Source organism: Vulpes lagopus, chromosome 9, assembly GCF_018345385.1.
Source record: "Vulpes lagopus strain Blue_001 chromosome 9, ASM1834538v1, whole genome shotgun sequence".
Lineage (NCBI taxonomy): Eukaryota > Metazoa > Chordata > Mammalia > Carnivora > Canidae > Vulpes > Vulpes lagopus.
The window spans coordinates 18,814,981-18,839,802 of record NC_054832.1 but is presented as its reverse complement, the minus strand read 5'-3'; the positions used below and the strand labels follow the sequence as shown (position 1 = coordinate 18,839,802).

Below are 24,822 nucleotides of genomic sequence, written 5' to 3'. Positions count from 1 at the left end.
GCCCTCAGATATTCTGAATCAGCCAATTGTGCTTACATTCAATTCTAGTTGACCTCAGATGGTGTTCGTGGCCTTTATATAATGGGATTGGTTATCTGACGGATGTTCTCAATCCACACGGGACAAATCGAACACATTAGCAAGTTAATTGAAGCTCTGATGAAAACATAAGGCCCGTTCCCCCAACTCCCTGAAGGCATCTTTCAATTTGTAACTGGGTTGCACCTGTGGTCATTCCAGAATTTCTTCTCTCCCCCCACCCCCAACTCACTGCACACGGTGTTTTGTTATTTCCTTTGGCTGGTCTACCAACAGCCTCATGGCTTTCCGAGTAGAGTTCAGCTTATTGAGTGAGAAAGATTTTACAAAATCTGTGGAATGTAAACGAAACCAAATCCCCTCGGCCATCTCCATTCTTTCCTAGAACACTCCTGAATTTGTTGCAAGAAGTGTGAACTTCTCCGGTATTTACAGATATGACTTCAGTAAGTCCAGCTTTCTGGTTTTTCCAACTCTCAGATCCAAAACTCTAGTTTTTCTTGCTATACAGATTCAGCATGGAAAAAGAAAACAGTTTTTTTTTTTTTGATACCCTCAAAGGGTTTCCAGCAATGATGGAAAATAGTAGAGAGCTCCAACCAGTTTCAGGGTAATTACAAAATAGACACGGATTTTATGGGAGTTGCTGCAGCAGAAATTCTATAAAATATCTGGTTTTCCATGTTTGCATGAGTAGAGGAAATGTGGAGAAAGCCTACTACACAGGGATGTGTCTCCCATCTTTTAGACTCTTTTAGACCACCCCTGAGTGCCAGGGGATGTTGCTCCCTGGTGTGGTGCTGCTCCCAGGGGCTCCGTGGCCCAGCATCAGCACCACCTGGGATGTTATTAGGTACAAGTTCTCAGGCCCCAACCCCAAATGGCTGACTCACCTTACCAATCTCTGGGGGGTGGAGGTCAGCAATCTGAGGCTTTTACGAATAAAACAAAAAGAATTTTATTTCCATTGTTGTTGTTAGTGTGGCTAATGTTTGGAAACACTGTACCTAAGATGTCTTGTGGGAAATCTGTTCCTCTAGGGCAGAGCTGTACAACAGGATGCTGTGCCATGATGAAAGTGTCCCAGATTTGCACCATCTAACATGGTAGCCATTAGGCAGGCTCATATGGTGACCGAGCCCTGGAAATGTGGCTGGTGTGACTAAGGAATTCACTTAATTTTAATTAAGTTGCATTTAAATGGCCACACATGACCAGAAGCTAGAATACTGGACAGCACACGTCTGGAGAAATAATTACAAGAGTAACAACCAATAACATGCAGTGAGCGCTTACTATGTGTCAAGCACTGTGCTAGGAGCTTTACATAGATTATTTCTCTTAATTCTTGACAATTCTGTGAGGTGGGTACTGTTATTGCCTTCTTTGTACAGATGAAGAAAATAAGAGATGAAAGTAAGAGTTAAGTAAGAAATTAAGAGGGGCACCTGGGTGGCTCAGTGGTTTTGCGTCTGCCTTCGGCTCAGGTCATGATCTCAGGGTCCTGGGATCAAGTCCTGCATCAGGCTCCCAGGAGGGAGCCTGCATCTCCCTCTCTCTATGTCTCTGCCTCTCTCTGTGTCTCTCATGAATAAATAAATAAATAAAATCTTGTTAAAAAAGAGAGAGAGGGCAGCCTGGGGGGCTCAGCAGTTTAGCGCCGCCTTTGGCCGAGGGCATGATCCTGGAGACCTGGGATCGAGTCCCACGTCAGGCTCCCTGCATGGAGCCTGCTTCTTCCTCTGCCTGTGTCTCTGCCTCTCTCTCTCTCTCTCTCATGAATAAATAAATAAAATCTTTTTTTTTTAAAAAAAAGAGAGAGATTAGGAAAGAAATAAGACTAGAATTTGAATCCAGGCTTTTCTGACTTAAATTCCACAATGTGGCTATTACCTTATTCCTCATATAGAGGAAATGAAAGAACAGGCAATAAAACATGATAGAAGAGGGTGAACAGAGGGTATGCAAAGACACAAGCCTGTGGGACTCAAAGTTGAATTTCCTGGAAGACTGTTGTTGAGGATACCAGCTACTCTGTGGCATATGCCCTCTTTATGGGTGACCCCAGGAGACCTGGAAGAGAGGTCGATTTTATTTTTTTATTTTTTTATTATTTTTTTATTTATTTATGATAGTCACAGAGAGAGAGAGAGAGAGAGAGAGAGGCAGAGACACAGGTAGAGGGAGAAGCAGGCTCCATGCATCGGGAGCCTGATGTGGGATTCGATCCCGGGTCTCCAGGATCGCACCCTGGGCCAAAGGCAGGCACCAAACCACTGTGCCACCCAGGGATCCCCGAGAGGTCGATTTTAGATCTCAGAATCAGGGGCAACAGCATTATGAACACTGTCATCTGTACATTGTGCTGGCTGCTGAAAATCACTGGGTTAACATAATATGGAATCCACCTTAGCAAATGTACAAGATTTTATTTTATTTATTTTTTAAAGATTGCTTGATTGCTTGATTGATTTTAAAGAGGGAGAGAGGGGGAGAGGGAGAAGGAGAGAGAATCTCAAGCAGATTCTAAGCTCAGCACAAAGCCTGACATAGGACTCAATTTGATGACCTCAAGTCACGACCTGAGCCAAAACCAGGAGTTGATGCTTAACCAACTAAGCCACCTAGGTGCCTGATGGACAAGACTTTATAGCATATACTTTATTTATTCATGCTACCTGAGATTCACATTAGTTTCCAGTCTCTAATTTTACCTTTGCCCAATTAAAAAATTAACTTATCTCTATATATTTACATATAGATGCATTTATATCTGTCACCTATCAACCACCTTTCTTTTCTTTTTTCTTTTCTTTTTTTCTTTCTTTCTTTCTTTTTTTTTTTTTTAAATCAACCACCTTTCTATCCAGCCATCTGATTTGGAGAGTGGCATGAAAATTATTCATCGTAGCTGCCTGAACAGAACGAGTGTCTTTCGACCAGTGGTACAGCAGTGAGATCCATGTCTCTGTAGACGCTAGAGTCAATAAATGTCTTTCAATGTCTTTCAAATGACACAACCTAGTGTTAAAGTCAGTTCTGCTATTTATTAGTTGTGTGATCTTGGACAAGCTACTTAACCTTTCTTAAGGATTTGCTTTCAGATTTGGTAAAATCAGATTGGCAAGGGAACTGTGAGGATTCGAAGAGATAAGGCAATGAATGGTTTGTGACCTGAGATGCACACACACACACACACACACACACACACACACCCTTGAATCCAAAATTCCACAAATCTAAGCAATGTTTACACTGATATTTGTATTCCATTTAATTTTTTAAATGTTGGTCTTGCCTTGACTCATTGACTTCTGGACCCATAATAGGGTTGTCTCTCATAGTGTGGAAAACACTGAGAGACAACACATGAAATACCTGGCACATCATGAGGATACGCAATAAATAGGACAGTATAGAAGGGTTCTTCCTTCTATACACATGTGATCCATGTAAATAATCCATGTAAATCCCATTTCCCCCACTGATTAGTCCTTTCTTACAGCTCTGCATGAACGTGGCTGCACACGGCTCGTGCTCCTTCCATCCTGCCTCAGCTTCAACATTCATACCAGAGGCAGGGGTGACTGGTGGCTCTTCCCAAGGCTCCGTCCTTTGCTGTTGAATCCCACTGGATGCCTCTGTTTCCTGCTTTTTTTTTTTTTCCACAAACTGTTTCCCCAGTTTTCTGACCAACTCTCTGACCAAGAACTTTATTCTGTGATAAACTTCCCAGAGTCAGTCTCTGCTGTTTGTTTATAACAAGAACCCTACTAGTGTGTACCTCAAAACTCATGCTCCCAGGAAGCCATCCAGGGGCTGCAGGTAAGAAAATGACATCTGACTCTCCAAATTACCAACTTTTCTTGAATGGAGATGGGAACAGGCTTACACTGGAGTAGGGCCTACAGTGCCCTAATTTGGAGGAACTGAAGTTCACTTCTAGAATTCTACGCAGCCCAGAAGGCCAATAACAGAAACGACCTTGGGCTGAGGTGGAAGAGAGGGCACGTTGGTCCCATGAGAGCCAGGGGCGCCTACCTGTGGTGACTTCAGTGACCAGCTCTGCCGAGTTGTGGCAGCCCTGCACTATGCTCCTTGTCCAGTGAGACAGGTCCCTGCTGGTCTCAGCCCTAAAGAGGTGTGTTTCGATCCCCTGCCTGGTGCCCGTCCGGGTAGCAAAAGACAGATCTGCACCAGCCTGGGGCGATCCTTTGCCTGGACCTGAATGGACCAGCCTGTTGAGAGAGAGAAAAAAAAATCATCAAACTGGAAATCGCAGTGTTCACCTGACTTGTCACCTGGGAAAGGCTCCCATATGGGTGATTTGCTCTGTTTTCCGCCCTAGACCTGAAGGGTCCGCTCCAGCCTCATCGTCCCTGTGCTTTCTCTGCCTCCTGCTCAGCCGGTTCCTCCATCGGCTTGGTGGGACTTATATTTGCCCGGGAACTGCGTCTGGTGCAGAGAAGCTGAATGACAGCCCTTTAATGAGGCAAACTCAACTATCTTTACGCGGCCAAAAAGAGAATTAAGAAAATGCAAAAGAGGGATGCCTGGGTGGCTCAGCGGTTGAGCACCTGCCTTTGGCTCAAGGCGTGACTCCGGGGTCCCGGGATCGAGTCCCACATCGGGCTCCTTGCATGGAGCCTGCTTCTCCCTCTGCCTGTGTCTCTGCTTCTCTCTCTGTGTCCCTCATGAATAAATAGATAACATCTTAAAAAAAAAAGAAGACGAAATGCAAAAGAGAACAATTTAAATGGCATATAAATCCTTCCCTCTTCAGCCCATTCCTGGGCTTGTGTATACCCCGGGTCCTGGGCTAGCTTTTGTTCCCCCGGGGTTCCTGGGGTTGGGAGCACCTGGCTGCACCCAATGTCCTCAGGGTCCGCGTCTGCCAAGCCCCCAGCGTCCAAGGGCAAGTGGACCAGGACCACCAGGAGCATCTGTGTGCCTGTGTTCGAGCCCCCCCCACCAAGGGCGATGCTGCGCTTCCCAGGATCAGAAGATGACCGCACTTTATGGGGGATCTCAGGGATTTCCAAGAGTGATTTTTCCCACAGGATTGTCACACTGACTTTAAAACACAGCCCCAGCCTAAAATGTGCCTCTAAGTACATTCTGAAAGGCCAGATGGAAAAAACAAGGACTCTCAGCCTCTGAGCAGTCACTAGCTCCTACTTGTCACTTGTAGCCCTTTAAGCCCCAGGCTGGCTTCTCCGGAGAGTCTGCCCTGGGCCCAGGTCACCATCCTGGGATTCTGGGATGGAGCCTCACACTGGGGCTCCTTGCTCCTCAGGGAGCCTGCTTCTCCCTCTCCCTCCCCTCCTCCCTCTGCCCCTCCCCCTGCTCCTGTGCTCTCTTTCAAGTAAATAAATAAATAAATACATAAATACATAAATACATAAATAAATAATCTTTTAAAAAAATAAATAAAAAATAAACCCCCGGATCTCTCCTGCTCTCCCCTGTTCCTTGATATCTCAACCTCCCTTTGGGAGAAGCGCTCCTATCAATCATTTGCAGGCTAGTGCGTGTATAATTTAGTAAATGTTACTTCTGCCCAGGATATTTGCACTTTCAGCCTTATCTTTTAATACAGAAAGAGACACACTACCATTTGTTAGAGAAATTCCAGGTGTCTCTTCACCTGGTGGACGGGAGAGGGACCTTCTTAGGCAAAGGGCTTATTCCCTCTAGCTTGAAAATTGCACAAAGGAAATCCAAAAGCTTATTTTTCTCTTGTGAACTTAAATATTGGAGAGCAAAACTATTGGTGAAATTAAACATTATACCCTGTTGAATTTCTAGCAATGAGCTTGTTGTATAACTCTGAGGAGCTTTCTTTTACTCACAAAGCTGACACTGGTTGGAGGAATGGTTTGCAATGCCTACTTGAAGAAAAAGGTTCATTGAAAAGCATTTCGGTTGTAAAATTCTTGGAAGATACAGAGATATTCCCAAAGATAATGAATATTAATGCCTGGGTGGCTCAGTGGTTGAGCATCTGCCTTTGGCTCAGTGCATGGTCCTGGGGTCCTGGGATCGAGTCTCGCATTGGGTTTCCCGCAGGGAGCCTGCTTCTCCCTCTGCCTATGTCTCTGCCTTTTTCTCTGTGCCTCTCATGAATAAATAAATAAAATATTTTAAAAAATACATGAAATAATACTACTGTAAACTGTCCATGCCCAGCATAGACCTAGCATACAGTTTGTACTAAGTATTATTTCCATATCCCTTCCATACCCCTGGTGCCGCTACCCTTGGGTTCCTTATTTCAAAAAAGCAATTCCTGCCTCCCGTCCTTGGGGTTCAGTATAATAAAATACATAAAACACTTAATTCAGTGTTTAGTGATCATAAGAAGCATCCAGGAAACATTAGTTCCCTTATGCCTTCCCTAGCCTGATATGTTCTCACTTTCCATCTCTAACTTCCCGCCAAGGGGACGTCAACTCTGTCACGATCCAGGGCCAGCAGAAATGTAACACAGAGGCCCAACTGGAAGGAGAAAAAGATGTACCATCCTCGTGGAGAATGCCACTTGTTTGTGAATTTCCTACCAATGTTAATTTTTCTCCAGAGACATTATAAAATCGAAACCAACAATAACTGGAAAATGCAATTTGTTGGAAAATTTGCACTTGGCAGATCTGGGTATAGGGAATGAAATTATTAACCAAGTGTAACAAGGTATGAGAAAGGCCTGTGTCTAGCTGATGGATACAGGGCACAGGGAGCAGGGAGTCCAGGATGGAGAAATACAGGGTGTTACAGGAAGTAACAATGAGAAAAGAGCCATTGGAGGTAGGACTCCTGCTGTGCTTTGTTATTCATCTCATCACCAAATCTCATTCATTGAAAAGAAAAGGGAAGAGGAGAAATTGATTTTTCCAGTAATCAAGCGTGAATTACCTAATATCTATATTAAAGAACAAGTTGATTTGCTATCAGAAGAATAGCAGACATGCTGAATAATGCATTCTTTTGAATACACCAGTATTGGTTAATGAAACGTGTAGAGCTGTATGTAAACAATCAGATAAAGCAAATTGTCTTTTCCAGTACCTAATGTGAATACTGGTAACAGAAAGATACTTTTTCAGATTAAAATCAAGTGAACTACAGGGGCGCCTGGGTGGCACAGTCCAGTAAGGGTCTGACTTTCAGACCACAGTCTGGTTTCAGGTCAGGTCATGATCTTGAGGTCCTGGGATGGAGCCCGGCATCAGGCTCTGTGCTCAGCAGGGCCTCTGTTTGGGTTTCTCTCTCCTTCTGCCTCTGCCCTTCTATGCCCTCCCCCTTTCTCTCTCAAATAAATCAGTTTTTTAAAAATACCAAGTGAGGGACGCCTGGGTGGCTCAATGGTTGAGTGTCTGCCTTTGGTTCAGAAGTGATCCTGGGGTCCTGGGATCGAGTTCTGCATCAGGCTCCCAAAGGGGAGCCTGCTTCTCCTTCTTCCTATATCTCTGCCTCTCTCTGAGTGTCTGTCATGAATAAATAAATAAAAACTTAAAAAAAAACACAACAAGTGAACTACACTGAATATCCACATGATGCATATGAGTACACTCCTTTGGGTGTAGTATTAGACAGACTTTGCAAATTATCTTATAAATACATACAGCAAATGTGGCAAAATGTATATAGATCTACTAAAAATCTCTATGCAATTCAACTATATAAAACAAAAACTGAAACAAATCCGTTAATATGAAAATTTTCACTAAACAACAATACTTTAAATGTAAAGATTCGCTTTAAAAGGCTACAAGACTGGAATGAAGTCAAATCTCCACGTTAATTCTTAGAATCGGATCTTCCATTCCACTGAAAAATATACACATTCTGACTCAGAATACATGTTTAGTTTGTCCTTTGTTTAACATTAGTGTTAATTTAGGCTTGGAATACCAGATGAGCTCCTCTAAGTCCTCTTGTATGTGCTTATGTCTAGGTTATCCTAAATTGTCCTCATCTAGCTTTTCAACTTAATACCTGGAGTGGAATAGCCTTTCTCAATATGAAGCTAACTGAGCCTTGTGGGATGAAACCTCCACCTGTGGCCTCATTAATCCCTTGCACGAACCAACTGGCCTCTAACAAATGAGACAGGAGATATGCTGAGACCTTCCAGTTGAAGTTACAGGACTGTTTTGGATTCAGGGGTGCTCCGAGGGGCCCTAGAGGAGCTTCCTGCTCTGTTCAAGTCTTTTCTCTACTTCCAAATGATCACCAAAAAAGTCACTAAGGCATTCATTCATTCATTCATTCAATAAAGTTTTTGCCATTCACCAACTGGTATATCCTACAAACACTTATGGAACACTGTTATGGACTGAACTGTGTCCCCCTAAGATTCCTAAGTTAAAGTCTTGACCACCAGTGATGACTGTATTTGGAAATAGGGTCTATAATGAGGTAATAAAGGTTAAATGAAGGCATAAGGGTGGGGCCTTAACCAATAGGATGGTGCCCTTATAAGAAAAGAAAGAGATGTCGGAGATCTCTCTCCTACACACACAGACTAGAAAGGCCAGGTGAGGATAGAGTAAGAAGGCAGCTAGAAAGAAAACCCTCACTAGAAGTCAACCCTGATGGTACCTTGATCTTGGACTTCTAGTCTCCCAAAAGATGAGAAAATAAATTTTTGTTGCTTATGCCACCTGCTTTATAGTGTTTTGTCAGGCATAGCCAACTAATAAAAGCACCTGCTCTATGCAAACCCAAGGTGAGGCATGGCGTGAGTAGAAAAGATGTGGCCCAAACCTTAAGGAGATGCAGTTCAAGGGGAGAAATACCCTTTTCCCCTCTGATTCCCACAGACTCTTCACTCCAGGTTTGTCCCTGTTCTTGGGAGGCTCACTTCTATAAAATGGAAGATAGTCAGAATATGGAAATATGGCAGATGACAAGTAGAAGAGATGGATGGGTGGAAAATTACTCCTCTTCATTGAGGCAATCTGGTTATTTTGGGGGTCTTTCTCCAGAGGGTGAACCTGAACCTGGAGGGAAAGCCGTTCCATCACAGTAATGCAGACCAGTGGATTCTGGCACAGGACAAAGAGGAACCCTACAGTTATCAACGTATTTGTCATCTCATTCTTATCAAGATGTTGGAAGTAATAGATTTCCTTGTTCTTTATATCATCCCCAACTAATTGCTTTTGATTGTCAATAATAGTAAGTTGGGGACGACAATACATAGAGATGTGGACGTGAACTGCTCTGCCATCTTCAGAAGTCCGAACAGGGACTTGGTTGTTTGATAAATCATGGCATTTCGAAAATGAGACAAGGCCATTAGACAATGTAAGGCAAGGTAAGACTTTTTAGTTACATGACTGCTACAAGGAAGAAACAGAGAAAAGAGTGGCACGATTACATTTATAATGTTCTGTGAATTCTTTCTCCTGAGATGAATTTGTATTGGCACATTTCCAACATCAACCAATAAAATAATATTGGACATACAATACTGGATACTGTATCGTCTGACTGTTCACGGAGCATCACCACTCAGGACTCACAGTCACCTCGGATTAACAGAAGCTAAAGCAAAATTGCATAAGTAAGTTCCTTAATATCTTAAGAACCCAGTACCTGGGTTCCAAATTAAGTAACAACAGGACCATGAGGATCATGTCCACTGCAAAGGACAGGAAGTTTTCACCAGGAGTCAAACCAGTACTCAAAAGAAACCTTCATTTAGATGGGAGGTTGACGGTCCACACAAGGGAAGGTTTTCTAATAATGGAAAAGACAACATGAGTCACAATCTCTAGATGTCTATGGTGTGTGAAGATAAGGCAGAGGCAGCTCGAATCTCCAGGTCAGTAGTGATATAGATGGATGGCTGAAAGAAAATATGATTTGAGAATTCTTGCTTTGCTGCTTTTATGAAAAAAATGTTTTTGAGACATGAGGAGGAAGGAGCAGTGGGAGCCCAGAAGGAAGTGGCATTTGGGAAGAAAGTACCCTGATGTTTCAAATGAACTCAAGTCCTTGTGTGAAGAATCCACACCAAGGTAGCAGAGGGGCTTAAATGCTACATAAGTGAATCTGGGGGGAGGAGGATCTTTGGGAAATCTAGGAGAACAAATCAGCAGTTCAAAGACAGAAAAAGTGAAAATTATATCCTGATTTTCAAAACAAAGAATAAAGTCAATTCTTTGATCTTGTTCCCAGGCCAAATTCAGTAATGGTTTTTTAAATTTTTTTGATTTTTAATTTATTATTATTATTATTATTTTAGTAATGGGTTTTTTTAAGGCATCACCTTTTCTTTTTTTTTCACTTTGGAAAATAGGAAGTAGGAGTTCACAAGGCCCTGTGTGACTTCCTTACATCAACTGTTTCATCCAGAAACCAGATTACTAGAAAAGGAATAGATTAAGTGAATATTCAGGAAAAAATGTACTAACAGAGTTTCCTTTAATATTCATTTGGACTTAAAAGGAGTAAGTGTTGGATACAAAGCTTATCAGTTAGATGAGTCCTATGTGAAGTGGTCAGAGCCATGATGAATCAATTTAATGAGGAATGGAAGCAGAGGCCTCCGACCTGCCCTGTTGAACACTTTCATCAGTGACTTGTCTGAAGTTGTAGAGGACATTGCCATCAAATCAGCGGATGACCCAAAACCGGTAAAAAGAAATACAGAATCAAGACATAAGATTACTAAGCACTGCAGTTGGAGCCCAAAACAAACAACAACAAAATTAGAATGGGGGAGACTCGGTGTAGAGGCACCACTGGAAATAGGTTGATGGCTGGCTCCACTTAGAGCAACCAACAGCACTAATGTGAATTTAAGATGAATTAATGGAATGAGAGTAGGTGATGGTCCTCTGTCGCCCTGTACTGATCAAACCACACCTAAAACACAGCATTTGGTTTTAGACACCAAACTTTAGGAAAGGACTTCTTCATCTTTCTGTACCCTGCATCCATTAGGCAGTGTCATGGAGGCTGTGGACCCTTTATCTGAATGATGTGTACAAATTATAAGGTAAATAGAATTTCAAAGGAAACCAGTGATGCTAAAATACAGCTCCATACAAGTATCATGATATTAGAAGACAATGATCCAAACAGCAAAGTACAAAAACTGCTTCAGAAAGGACATCCTTGGAGATAATCAGTCTGGAAAAGAGAAGACAGTGTGTGAGGAATGGGACGGGGGAGGAGGCCGCCATAAATGTCCCCAGTGGCTGGGGAGGTGCTCAAGTGACTTCCAGGGGACTGTAGAGGGCATTCTGGCCTTGAAAAATCAACCTTGACGGTTGGTCAAAACTGTCCCTGAACCCTGGCCCATCTAGGAAGAATCACATTTGGAGCAGAAGATTTGCTTCTGAGGATCTAAGGTGAGGCAGGATCTCTTCCAGTGGGGCTGAGACTGCTTACGATGGTGGTCAGGAAGTGTTCATGGAGGCCACTCTGTAAGGTTTGTTGCTCGTGGATCAAAGTCGACAGCTCCAGGGTAAAAATACATGGAGGGAAAGAAACATTGGCTGTTGGTGGCACAGCAATCGGCTGGAGCTCAAGACCAAGTATAGCACGATCTCCTCGAGGGAGGCACCCCTTCTCTGGATTCCCACACAGCACTGAAGATCACCACCCCATCTTCCTCTCTAGATCCTGATGTTCTCCAGGGGAGGACTTGTTGCGTCTCTCATTGATTTGGTGGCGTCTAGCATTCAACTCAACACACGTTATGTGTTCAATGCATGCTGGCCGAGTAACTACACAAATACAAGTTTTCCAAAATGTTTTAAAAATATGAGTTTAAAACAAATAAAATTAAATAAAATTTAAAAAATCTGAGTTCAATTTTGCAAAGGAAAGTACACACACACACACACACACACACACACACACATATCCTTGGCCTATTCTGAAATGCTACGAAACATGGGGCAATGAAAAGGCCCCCTCATGAGCTCTTCATTTGCAGACCATATTTGGGAACACATCACCGTAGCCAGATTCTGGACACTTTAAGTAGCAGGTAAATGTCAGCTGGACTTTAAGATTTAGAAAATGCATATTTAGAAAGGTAGGGCGAAAAAAAAAAAAAATAGAAAGGTAGGGCGTCATCCAGAATGTGTCTGCCAGGAACAGCATTTTGACATTCCTCCCAAGATTCTTCCCAAAGATCTTTTCTGATCTGCAGTCTCAAGGGGGACTCTGAAATAGCTATTATTTATGTTTCAATTATTTTACATTTTAAGCTATTTATGTAGTCTTAAAAATATGACCATCTGTCTCATATCTGCAACAGGGACGAGGCTACAGCAACCAAGAAAATGCTATCTCCCAAGAGAAGATAACTTTCTTATCCGGTCGGAAGAAAATACTGGCACCCTGGGACAAGCTTTCAAGCTACAATTCACACCCAGTTTCTGAGCGTTATCTGAAACGGTGTGAGAAGCCCAAGGACATGCTTGGCTCCCTGGTTACAGAGTTCAAATACGTATTCCCACGGTTAGAAGCAAAGTCAAGAATTCCAGCAAGATTTTACATTTCCTACTATTTGGGAGCATGAGTAAGTGAACAAATGAAAGGCCTATATAACATGTGCGGGGCAGGAGAATGAACCCCTGGGTGTGAGGGGACAGAGCAGAGTCAGGCAGCCCAACTCGGCCATCTGCCAACTGTGTGACCTTGGCAAGTTACCTAAGCCCTCCCTGCCTCAGATCCCTCAAATGCAAACTGGGGAGAGCAGTATGCCTACTTCATTGTGTTGTTGATAAGGATGAAATGAGTTGTGTGAGTACTGTATGGAACAGCACCTGGAACAGAATATATAGGAAGAGCAACTGGTATCATTAGTTCGATCAGGGCACGATTTTTCATTCGATTGTTCTCTGCTGTATGTACACAACCTAGACAGTTCCAGGCACATGGCAAGCACTCAGTAAATATTTGTTACATTAATGACTGAATGAATAGCTACAATACAAGGAGGACTCTTTTCCAAGAAGTTTGTGATTCAGGACGCCTGTGAGATACCGTGACTTCTCTCTTACCCTCAGTCTTCCATCCATGAAACCACAGCTAATGCTAGATCCAAAGAACCTGGGTTTATATCCATCAGATGCTCATTTCCAGATTAATTCAACCCTGGCCAAAAGTGATCTTGAAAGGTAATTGGGATGAGATGTTCTATGGGATTAGCCTAACATCCATTGCCTGTTTCTTCTTTCAAATCCATCTTTAGCAACTAGTGTTTTCAGTAGTGACTTGGTCCTTTAGGGAGTCAGAGTTGCCTTTTTTGGGGGGGGGGTCTGGGAGTAGAAGGTGCCATTTTATTTTTTAAAAAAAGTGAATCATTAAGATTTCACGTTCCTGGCCAGCATGGATCCATGGTACGTACATTTAAAGAACTGCATGTAAATGGGTCCCTAACCTGGGTAAAAAGAAAGGGTGAAATATTTTTAAATTACTTCAACTGTCCAAAGTGGCTCACAAGGTGGATTCCACAAGGCTCAGCGTGGCAGTGGGATAAGCCCACTTGTAGGTCAAATTCTTTGTTTGATACCTGGGGGAGCTTGGCAGTAAGAAATGCCTTCATTCCCTCAGGAGGTCAGGCAAAATGCATGTCCACCAATAACTGAGGTGCTAGACGGCATACAGTTTCTAGATTCTCAGATATGCCCCCCTCTGCCTGCTTGGTTTTGAGAAAAAAAAACATAACAAAAAACCTGTCTCACAAAGGAAGCTTATGCACTAATTTAATTCTGGATAGGTGTTAGAGGATGTTGCATAAAATGTTCCATACAAAAACATTATTATTAATATCCTTAATTAAAATAAAAGCAGTTACAGCACACAGGTTCAGCAAAATTAGTAAAACTACATATTAGGTAACTGGGTTGCTAAGCAATATTACATTCTCATTTTACTTAATTGCTGAAATTAGCCATCTCCCAGTACATGCCACAGTGTAAGCCCCCAAAAAACAAGAAAGCAAAACAACTGGTCAGATCCTTTAAATGATTCAGGTGTCCTTTAATAACTTTTATCCACTGGCCACCCTAATGGAGCCCAGCTGTCAACCGGTTGTCTAGGAAAGAAGTGAGGGGGAAAGTCACTAATAAGCCCCAAACTCTCAGAGAAGAGGGCTGCTCAGGAACCAGCAAGCTGCCCCTCAGCCAAGAAGAGCTGAACAATTGCCTCGTTTCTAAACCTTCTAAACTTCTTTCATCTGAACATGGTGCTGAAAGGTCAGGCAAGGTCCCATCTCTAGAAAAGATATTATTGAGGGATACTGTCTTGAAGCAAAGACCAATGTAATACAGGAGAATGAGCAACAAAAGGGCCAATTTTTTACTATTTAGTGGAATTAATCCAGGTGGACCTCCAGAGACAGGGACGTATATTCTCCGTGGTCTTGTGACCTCTCACAGCCAGCTGTCATCAGAAGTGGAGAGAGGAAAGCAGATGCCTACTGTGTGAAAGGCTGCACTTAGTCTCCATGAGGTCTTGGAAGTGGTATTTACATGCTCCACTTTACCAACAAGGTAAAGGAATCCATGGTTCTGTGTGGTAAAGTAGCTGCCCAGGATCACAGGGCGAGTGTCCAGAACTTGAACCCAAGTCCTCCTGACTACAAAGTTTATACTCTCTCCATTATACCAGGAAAAAGGGCCAAACTCCAGCTTGTCAACTATAGGCAGAAATTGTTCCCTCTTATAACGAGAGGGAATAATGAGCTCTTCAGGTCACCCAAGGATTTAATTCACCCAGACACCCACACACTTACCATGTCTAGAGATGAACAAGGCCTACGATCTGAAGGATATTCTCACATCGTGACAGTCCAATGTGTTGGGAAGTTTTCCTTTTAAGTCTTTTTTATCATTTAGCAATCTTAGAATTTTAATTTTTAGATATACTCTGAGTTTTTCCTGGTTATCTCTTCCATATTCCATTATCCCATCCATGTTTTAATTAGTTCAACATATATCGCAATGAGTATAGAATATAGATTATAAAAAGATCTTCAAGAACCTCTTCATGGAAGGTAATGACAAATAAAATCTGTATTCTTTTACTGGGAAAATGAAACCATGAGTGAATAACCCGAGCAATTAGCTTTTGTAACACTTGGCTTTTACCCCTCCCGTTTTGCATTTTTTTAAAAAATCCCCCTAACATCAGCCCTTGGTACAATGCTGGCCTCTAACAGGAGACTGTTAAACATTTCTTAAATTGAACTGGACATCCCTGCTCCAAAGAAGAAGTCATCAGTAGGCCACCTACCTGCAGCGTTCTTACAAGTGTCATTAAGAGCTAGCTTTCTAGTGTGAGCTGAGAGGTTTCAGTCTCCCCACGTCCCTCTCTCTACCAACAAATCAACAAACTCTTCCTTCGCCCTGTCCTTATATCTCAATGACTTTGGTTTAATGCACTACAAATCCATGATAAATACAGTATTATATGTGGGATCAAACTTATTATTCATACATTAATTTCAATTATTTTTCCCAATCTTAATAATTGCTCACATCTATCAACCACTTATCATGTCTCAGGCATATGCTAAACACTTACATGTACTGTCTCAATGGGTCCCACCAATAACCATACAAAGCAGAAGAAACTCTTGCCCTTCATAAAGATGAGGAGGCTTGGATTCAGAGGAACTGATATTTTCCCACAACTGCATTGCAAGTCAAGGTCTCAGGATCCAACTCCCAGTGTGTCTGACTCCAAAGACCGTGGAGCTCCTCTGGTGTGAGCTGGGGGGTTCCAGTCTCCCTGCTCATCTCCCCTGCTCATCTCCCACCTGACTCTAAGGAGCTGCTGGATTAATAGGAGGGAGGAGAGGGGACCAGCAGTTAGTGTAAACTCTATATACATAGAGCCCAAACAGGATGGAAGGATGTGAAGACAAACCCTGAACTTTTCAGTTTGAGAGAGTGTGGATCCATGGGCTTGCAGAGCCTCTCATGCTTCCTTTGGGAATGCCATGGCACAGACTCACATTCCCTAAGAGAAAAGAGACTTACTGGGCTGAGTGTGCAAACCACAAACTGATTGTAATTTAATGTTTGACACACACAAACGGCCCAACTTCCCCAGTGGAAAGCATTCCTAAAATTTCTGAGGCTGGCCTGAGGCAGCAACTACTTTTAGCACGTAGAAACAGGTTAGTTCCTTAGGCACCAAAGATTACCCAACATGTTTAATAGAAATGCCAGTGTCTTTGGCTCCCATGTGGAATCAAAGGAGTGACCTGCACATTCATCAGTTCCTCTTCTCTAGCTACCCTATCCCTTCTCTCGGGCCCACAGTGGGGAGAACTGGGCTCAGGGCAGCATCACTCCTTCTGCAAGCTCTGTGCTTCCCAGTCTTTTGCCAACCACTGGGAATGGGCATGCAGAATTTCTGTGTAAAATCTCCTCTAGAATTTCAGACATACCGCAACCTCAACCCTCACTCTCTGTAGGCCTATCTCACTTACCAATTATAATGACGGTAACAAAGACAAAAACAAAACAACCCAACCCACTTCCTCCATATGGGCAAGAGTATATGTACTTTTTTTTTTTTTAAGTGGTCAGCAACATCAAATAAGCTTTGGCTAAGCAAAACAAAACCAAAAAAACAAAAAACGTTTTCCCAAAGACTCATAAAAGCTGAGGGATGAGAATAGTTAAAATCACGTGTTGGAAAACTTCTCAAATGCACTGCTATAAATTGTGCCATTGATGCACAGAGGCACCATCGATGCTTGTCAGTGGGAGAGGCGACGGCTCATACACTTCTCTGCTTGGTGGTCAACATCAAGAACACGCTGTGAACATTTCTAGTGTCACTGCTTTGAAACACAATCAAATCTTCATCTTCAAAAAAAAAAAATACAAATTAGGTGTGCCTGAGACTACAAAACAAAGACAAAAACAAAAACAACAAACAACAAACCAAAACTAAACAAATCAACAAGTCAACTGTCTGGGCAAGTAACTTGATTTTAGAAGAACCTGTTTCCTACTGGCTCTGGTCCCTGCCTGTTCTTGGGCAAGAGAAAAGCCTGTCTCTGACATCCTGAACAATGCTGCCCAGCACTGCTAAGGCGAAGGGAACAGGATTGGCAGCTGCCCAGACTTGCTGTGTGCCAGTTGTGATACTAAATAAGGCTGTACTTCTGTCATGGCCATGGACTGAATCCTGTCCCACTGTCACCCCATCAGTTCACATGTTGAGGGCCTAACCCTGAAAGGGTCGATATTTAGAAACAGAGCCAACAAGGTGGTCATTACGGTTAAATGAGTTCATAAGGGTGTGGCCCTGCTCTGGTGGGTTTAGTGTCCTTATAACAAGAGACCACCAGAGAGCTCCAGTGTTCTCCCTCCCCATACACATATAAAGAAGAAGTCATATAAGCACACAGCAAGATGGTGGCCACCTACAAACCAAGAAGAGGGCTCTCACCAGAAACCAACCACACTGGTACTGGAGTCTTAGACTTCTCAACCTCCGGAATTGTGAGAAAATAATTATCTGTTGCTTCAGCTATCCAGGCTATGGTATTTTGGTGTGGCAGCCTGAGCTGACAGGCACAGTCATCATTCTGGCATTTTCATAATCACTCTGTCACAGACATTATGATCCTAGTTTTCAGGTGAAGAAACAGGATCAGAGAAGTGACATGATTTGCTCAAGGTCACACAGCCTGTAAACTGGGGCTTGCCTGGGCAAAGCTGGAATATGAACCCGGGTTCATATTTGGTTGTCAAATCCAATACTGTGATCATTCCTCTCCACCAGTAAAGAAAGTTATTTTTATTTTTTAAGGAGATGTTTTTCAGGCTTTCTGTTTGTTGATCTATCTTTATTTTTATTATTATTATTTTTTTGCTGACAAGATCACCTTTAAAAGATTTCTCACAAGGTGCTATAATGACAACCTGTGGATTTCAGTTGTTCACAAGTTTTCAGTGTGATGAAGTTGTTTTTAAAATGTGGCCAATGAACTATCAAATCCCCAGATAGAGAAAAGGTTAAAAAATAAAAGTACTAATACTAAATGTATTTAGCACTTACCACATGTCAAACACTATCCTAAGCACTTTACATTACCTAATGTAAACTTTTAACAGCCTTATCAGGTAGGTACAAATATTATGCCCATTATAGATGAGGGACATGAGGTAATAAGAGATTACAAAATTTGCCCAAATTTCCAAAACTTGGTAAGCAGCTGGGATTTGGAGCCACGCTGTAAGTTTCCAGAATCTGTGCCCTGGAGCATCCATGTAATGGAATGCTACACAGTGAAATAAAGTGAAGGTAGAGTACAAAATATCATAGGAAAATTCTAAGATCATGTTAAGTGAAAAAGCAGGGCAACCATACAACACATTTTAGGGGCTTCTGATGACTCTGTGAGCACTAGATCCAGGACAGCCTTTGAATTAATTCACTGGTGGACACTACAACATAAGGCAAAACAGTGCTTCTGAAGAACCACAGGGAAGAAAGATTTTTCACAGAGATGGAACTAACAACCCTAAAATTTGTATGGAACTTTTATGAATAGATAAAGATCATGAATAGCCAAAATAATGCTGAAAAAGAAAACCAAAGCTGGAAGCATCACAATTCCAAACTTCAAGCCATATTACAAAGCTACAATCATCAAGACAGTATCATACTGGCACAAAAAATAGACACATACGTAGAGAGAACAGAGAAGAGAACCCAGAAATGGACCCTCAACCCTATGGTCAACTAATCTTTGACAAATCAGAAAAGACTATCCAATGGAAAAAAGACAGTCTCTTTAACAAATGGTGTTGGGAAAACTGGACAGCCACATGCAGAAGAATGAAACTGGATCATTTCCTTATGCCATACACAAAAATACACTCAAAATGGATGAAAGACCTAAATGTGAGACAGGAATTCATCAAAATCCTAGAGGATAACACAGGCAACAATCTCTGTGACCTTGGCTGCAGCAACTTATTGCTAGACACATCCCCAAAGGCATGGGAAACAAAGGCAAAAATGAGCTATCAGGATGAAAAGCTTTTGGACAGCAAAGGAAACAGTTGACAAAACCAAAAGGCAACCTACAGAATGGAGAAGATATTTGATTTTACGTTGATTTTATAGGATAAAGGACTAGTGTTCAAAATCAATAAATAACTTATTAAACTCAACACCCAAAGAACAAATAATCCAGTCAAGAAATGGGCAGAAGACATGGACAAACATTTCTCCAAATACCAAAAGGCAACCTACAGAATGGAGAAGATATTTGATTTTACGTTGATTTTATAGGATAAAGGACTAGTGTTCAAAATCAATAAATAACTTATTAAACTCAACACCCAAAGAACAAATAATCCAGTCAAGAAATGGGCAGAAGACATGGACAGACATTTCTCCAAAGAAGACATACAAATGGCCAAGAGACACATGAAAAAATGCTCAACATCATTCAGCAACAGGAAAATAAAAATAAAAATCACAACGAGATACCACCTCACACCAATCAGAGCTAAAATTAACAGTCATGAAACTCAAATGTTGGTGAGGATGCAGAGAAAGGGGAACGCTCTTACACTGTTGGTGGGAGTGCAAGCTGGCGCAACCACTCTGGAAAACAGTATGAAGGTTCTGCAAAAACTTAAAAATAGAGCTACCCCACAATCTAGCAATTGCACTACTAGGTATTTACCTAGTATAAAGATACAAATGTAATGATCCAAAGGGGCACCTGCATCCCAATGTTGAAAGCAGCAATGTCCACAATAGCCAAACTACAGAAAGAGCCCAGATGTCCATTGCCAGATAAATGGATAAAGAAGATGTGGTCTATATATACAAATGAATATTATTCAGCAATCAAAAAAATGAAATCTTGTCATTTGCAAGGGCATGGTTGGAACTAAAGGGTATTATGCTAAGCGAAATAAGTCAATCAAAGACAATTATCATATGATCTCACTCATATGTGGAATTTAAGAAACCAAACAGAAGTGCGCAGAAGAAGGGAGGGAATAATAAAACAAGACAAAATCAGAGAGGGAGACAAACCATAAGAGGCTCTGAACTTTAGGAAAGAAATTGAGAGTTGCTGGAGGGGAGGTAGGTGGGGGGATGGGGTACCTGGGTGATGGGCATTAAGGAGGGCACGTGATGTAATGAGCACTGGATGTTATATACAACTGATGAGTCACTGAACTCTGCCTCTGAAATTAATAATACACTATATGTAAATTAATTGAATATAAATTAAATAAAATAAAATTTTATTTAAAAATCAATTTTAAAAAGTCATGAGTCCCCTTCTTTAGAAAAACCCACTCAAAGACTTATAATGCTTCTAGATAAGCTATGTGCCTAAATACTCATACACGCAGGACACACTGCCATATGTGACCATATAGAACACAGGGGAAATAAATGAGTCACTTGATGAACTTAAATAAGTGGCTGGGGAAGCAGCCCTTGGAAGTACTGGGGTAACTTCTGTAATGGAAGGATCCAGAGTTTTCCTTTGACCTCTACTACTCCTGGCAGCGAGTTTTCTGCCAGAAGCAAACAGCTTCAGCCTAGCCTCCCACCTCAAACAGCCAGCTTTGTCTGCAGGGACAGAAGAGTTTCTATCTTCAGCCGCCCTGAACCCAGCTCCATAGCCTGGAGCCACACAAGGACTGTGTCCTCCCAGTGTGATTATGGGATTCCGGCAAAGGCGAGGGTTGTTTTCCTCATTTTTTGTTGGCTTTCCAACAGTCTTTCTCTAGGCATGTCTACAGGATGGTGGAGGGAAGAGGACCATGGCCAATGCATGGAAGCCATGGTGGCTGCTGCACAACCCAAAGGGTCAGTTAGAAACCTATTTCCCCAAAGTATATCTCCAAAGCGAGGCTTTGGAGAGACAGCAGCATTTCACCGATGCATCTAACAGATGAGGACTCTGAAAGGGAGGCGCAGTGATTAGCTCGGGGTAAGCACTCTTCTGGCAGGAGGAAAACTAAGATGGAAACTCCAGCTCTCACATTTCCAGGCTGCTGCTCAGGAACAGGTGACAAGATATGTACTAGCTCAAGGGGACGAAATAGGCACAAACAGCCAGTGCTGCCTCCATATCGTGGACATCCTCTGCCTCACCGGTTACCGGCTGGAGATCAGGGTCATGATTATGAGCCGAATTTTATCACTGCTCATAGGACTAACATACACATACAGTAACACGTTGATTTTGCAGTTCAACGGTGAGGCTGGGTAATTTGGAAAAGAGGTGGTAAATTGGGATGTCAAGGATCATCACTGCATCTCCTTTACATAGAGATGGAAGGCACTGATTTTTCATGATGCATATTCTGTTCTAACTAAGCACAGTTCACACTGAAGGGGTTTCCATTTTTACTTCCATAGCAGATGCAGGCTCATGGGTTTAGGTTACTCGTGTGCTTTGCTCACAGTCCAGACCAGGCATGTGAGCCTGTAACAGATACCTTTTGGTACCCCACCCAGACCTACTCAGATGCCATTTGTTGTCCTGTGCACCCATCCCCGTGAGCCACTGGTGCCTGCTTGTGTAGATGGCCTGAAGAGCCTGCGACACAACCTCCCATCAGGCAGCTTGAGCTTTTGACACGCTGCTGATTCTGAGCTAGTCAAATACGCCCTAGGGTAGTGCTGTCCAATAGAACTTTCCGTGATGATGAATATGTTCTTGATCTGTATTGTCCAAAGTAGTAGCCAATAGTCACAGCTACTGAGTACCTGAAACGTGGCTAGTGTATGTAGCCTGAAGAACTGAATTTTTCAAATCCTGAATGCATGGGTGCATGAATAAAAAGGCAGCCCCCATGTCTGGATGCTCAGAAACTATGAGGAAAAAAAGCTATCTATGCGTTAGGGTAAGTTTTATTTTCAAGTTGCCCTAGAGTTACTAGGAACTTTACTGTACTTAGACGTGTGAGGCTGAAAATCAGTCTAAGAGGCATGAGTCCAATTTCTCTTCTTAGTACCTGGAAGACAGTGACCATCGTCTAATCTTTCTTTGGGTCCAGTTGTGAGAATGTCTCAGAATCTGCATATCAGTGCCCGTGGGTGAGGACTGTGAATGAGACTGTGGAACATGATGGCGGTTGGGCTGAATCTGAATGGAACCTAAAACACAGCCTGAAGCTCCACTGTAGGATGTTTGGATTCTGATTATTGAGATTTTATTGTAAACATCAATAGTGCTTTCATGGCTACCTGTCAAAGGCTTTGAGGCTTAGGATACCCAAAACTTAAATTACTGTTGTATTTTATTTTATTTATTAATATCTACGTGATCTAGGCTTGGTCCCTGGCCCCTGAAGGCCTCCTCCTCTATTCACCCTGAGGCCAATAATTGCCATCTTCAGGTAACCCTTGCTGTTCTCCATCATCACCATAAGTGAAAGGAAGAGGGGTTTTAAAGGAGTTTCAGCTCCATACACCATTGCTATTTTAATCTCATGTCCCCTCTTGTTCTGCTTCCAGGTCTCACTCTCTTCTCTGCACCTGAGCCTCAGCTATATCCTGTGTGGCATCTTAGTCCCTCCAGAATAGAGAACCCATCTTGTCTCCATCTCTCTCTCACTCAGGACAGATGCCCCAAAACCTCAGTCCACTCTGCTCTCTGTCTGTGGGACCAAACTCATTCCAGAGTGTGTCCCATGTTGTTCAGGAATTCATCCTACAGACATTGGGGCCCAATATTGCCAAGCATCATTCCAGGGAGGCCAGAAACATAATGTTAGCATGCCTACCCTCTAGGTAAAGAAAGAGAGGTACAGGAGTAATGAAAGCTGCGTCCATCATCATAAAGCACATACAGGAAGAGCCAGCAACAGAAGCCAGATCTGGGAGTTGCTAACTACTTAAAGGCAAGACTCAGGTTTATTTTTTGTTTATTTTTTTTTTTTAAGACTCAGGTTTAAAGAGCTTTTGTGTTCAGGATAGAGACCTCTGAAAAGGGGTCTTAAGCATGTGCTGTTATCTTAAGCACATGATGCATTATGTCACATGAACAATAGAGCTTTAAAGAGCTTTTGTGTTCAGGATAGAGACCTCTGAAAAGGGGTCTTAAGCATGTGCTGTTATCTTAAGCACATGATGCATATGTCACATGAACAATAAGGGACATTGAAGGCCCTAAGAAACAGATAGACTCTGGCAGCCCCACTTCCATAGGAAGCACCACACAATTGAGAAAGAACTTTCTATGGGGTCTCTGGTGCTGAGCAAACATTACAACGCCTGTTGTACACGCCCGTATGACAATCTCTGTGCCAAAAGTGAAGACTCTTGCCCGATAATCCTACCTGAATTTCAAGACCATAAACACATGCGCATAGTTGGTCTCAAAGGAAATGGAGTGGAGACCCAGGCACGTGACCATCTCACAGATGTCACTGTTCCTTCAGGATGGATACGCAGTTTGTTTTTGTCTCTGCATTGCCCTGCGCTTGGCTATAGATGATCATTAATCTCTCTGGATAAAGATGTGTGGCTATCTGCTGGAGAGCTCTCAGCTCCTGATGCAATAGTAAGCAGGAATATAATGCACTGAAATAATTATAATTGACCAGAACAATCTCAAACCACAAAGATATCACACTCGCACAGCCCGGGTGGCTCAGCGGTTTAGCGCCGCCTTCGGCCCAGGGCGTAATCCTGGAGACCCAGGATCAAGTCCCACGTCAGGCTCCCTGCATGGAGCCTGCTTCTCCCTCTGCCTGTGTCTCTGCCCCTCTCTCTTTCCTCTCTGTTTCTCATGAATAAATAAATAAATCTTAAAAAAAAAAAAAAGATATCACACTCAAACACAGGGCCATGGCTACCTGGTGGCAAGAAGAGGGTATGTGTGAACTGGGCTGAACCAGGCTTCCTTCCTCCGGGGCATGCTGTCATAGATTAAAAGGTCCTTCTCAGTCAGTACAACGAGTGCTGGCTTCCACTGCTTCTCGCTCTCCCCAGGCACCTGAAACAGAAAACACAGCACTGTCACGTCACAGCCCGAAGGAAGAGTGGCTGGAAAGGAGAAGCTGGCATCCCTCCAATCAGAAGACCCGACAACAGGAGTCTTGGGTTCAGGTTGTGAAATCAAAATGAGAAGAAACCATTCATGGTCGCAGGATTCTTGATTTTTCTCAAGGGCCCCAGCAGGTATCAGTACAGCCAAGAAGCAGCCCAGCTGCCAAACAGCTGTCACTGCTTCTCACCTGCCAGTCAGCACTGAGATCATTATTTCAGAGTGGGATGCAGATGCTAGGGGGAAGAAGCAATCCCAGATGGTTCTCTGGTAGAGTACATTGTTTTTATTATGAAATGGGAAGGTTTGAAAGCTTTTGAAGAAACACCCAAAGGCTCTGGGAATGTACTATGGGGGCACATGTCTGTCTGGAGAAGTAGGGGACATCACAGCCTTTCAGTTAGACTGTTTCTGTGACTTGGGCACCATCTTTAAATTCTCCTAGTTCCATTCAGCACAGAAAATTCCTTAACTCTAGAGGTGAAATGACCTGGCAGATATATGAGAGGATTCCAACATCAAGTTGGATGTTTGGAAGTCCCTTCCAATCCTGGAAGTTGGGTAGCTCAGGTCTTAGTGAGCCACTCATGAGCCACTCCTCCCTCTGCCCAGTGTTGATCATCTCAACTTTGTACATGTTCATTTTTCCATCTCTGAAAATTCCCTCTGTCCAATTTGAACTCTAGGCCCTAGGATAAATCTTTATGCTCAGTTTATGCTCAAAACAAAACAAAAACAAAACCTTCCATGTG

General features: G+C 42.7%; 1 protein-coding gene across 1 annotated transcript in view; it reads right to left on the bottom strand.

Moving 5' to 3' along the window:
• SNTB1 (syntrophin beta 1) overlaps nucleotides 1-24,822 on the bottom strand; it is a 231,022-nt gene that overhangs the window by 8,741 nt on the left and 197,459 nt on the right. The window contains exons 4-5 of the mRNA XM_041769285.1: nucleotides 23,880-24,019; nucleotides 4,081-4,277 (exon numbers count right to left, since the gene is read on the bottom strand). Coding sequence (XP_041625219.1) covers nucleotides 4,081-4,277; nucleotides 23,880-24,019 — 337 coding nt within the window. The remainder of the gene's footprint in view (nucleotides 1-4,080; nucleotides 4,278-23,879; nucleotides 24,020-24,822) is intronic.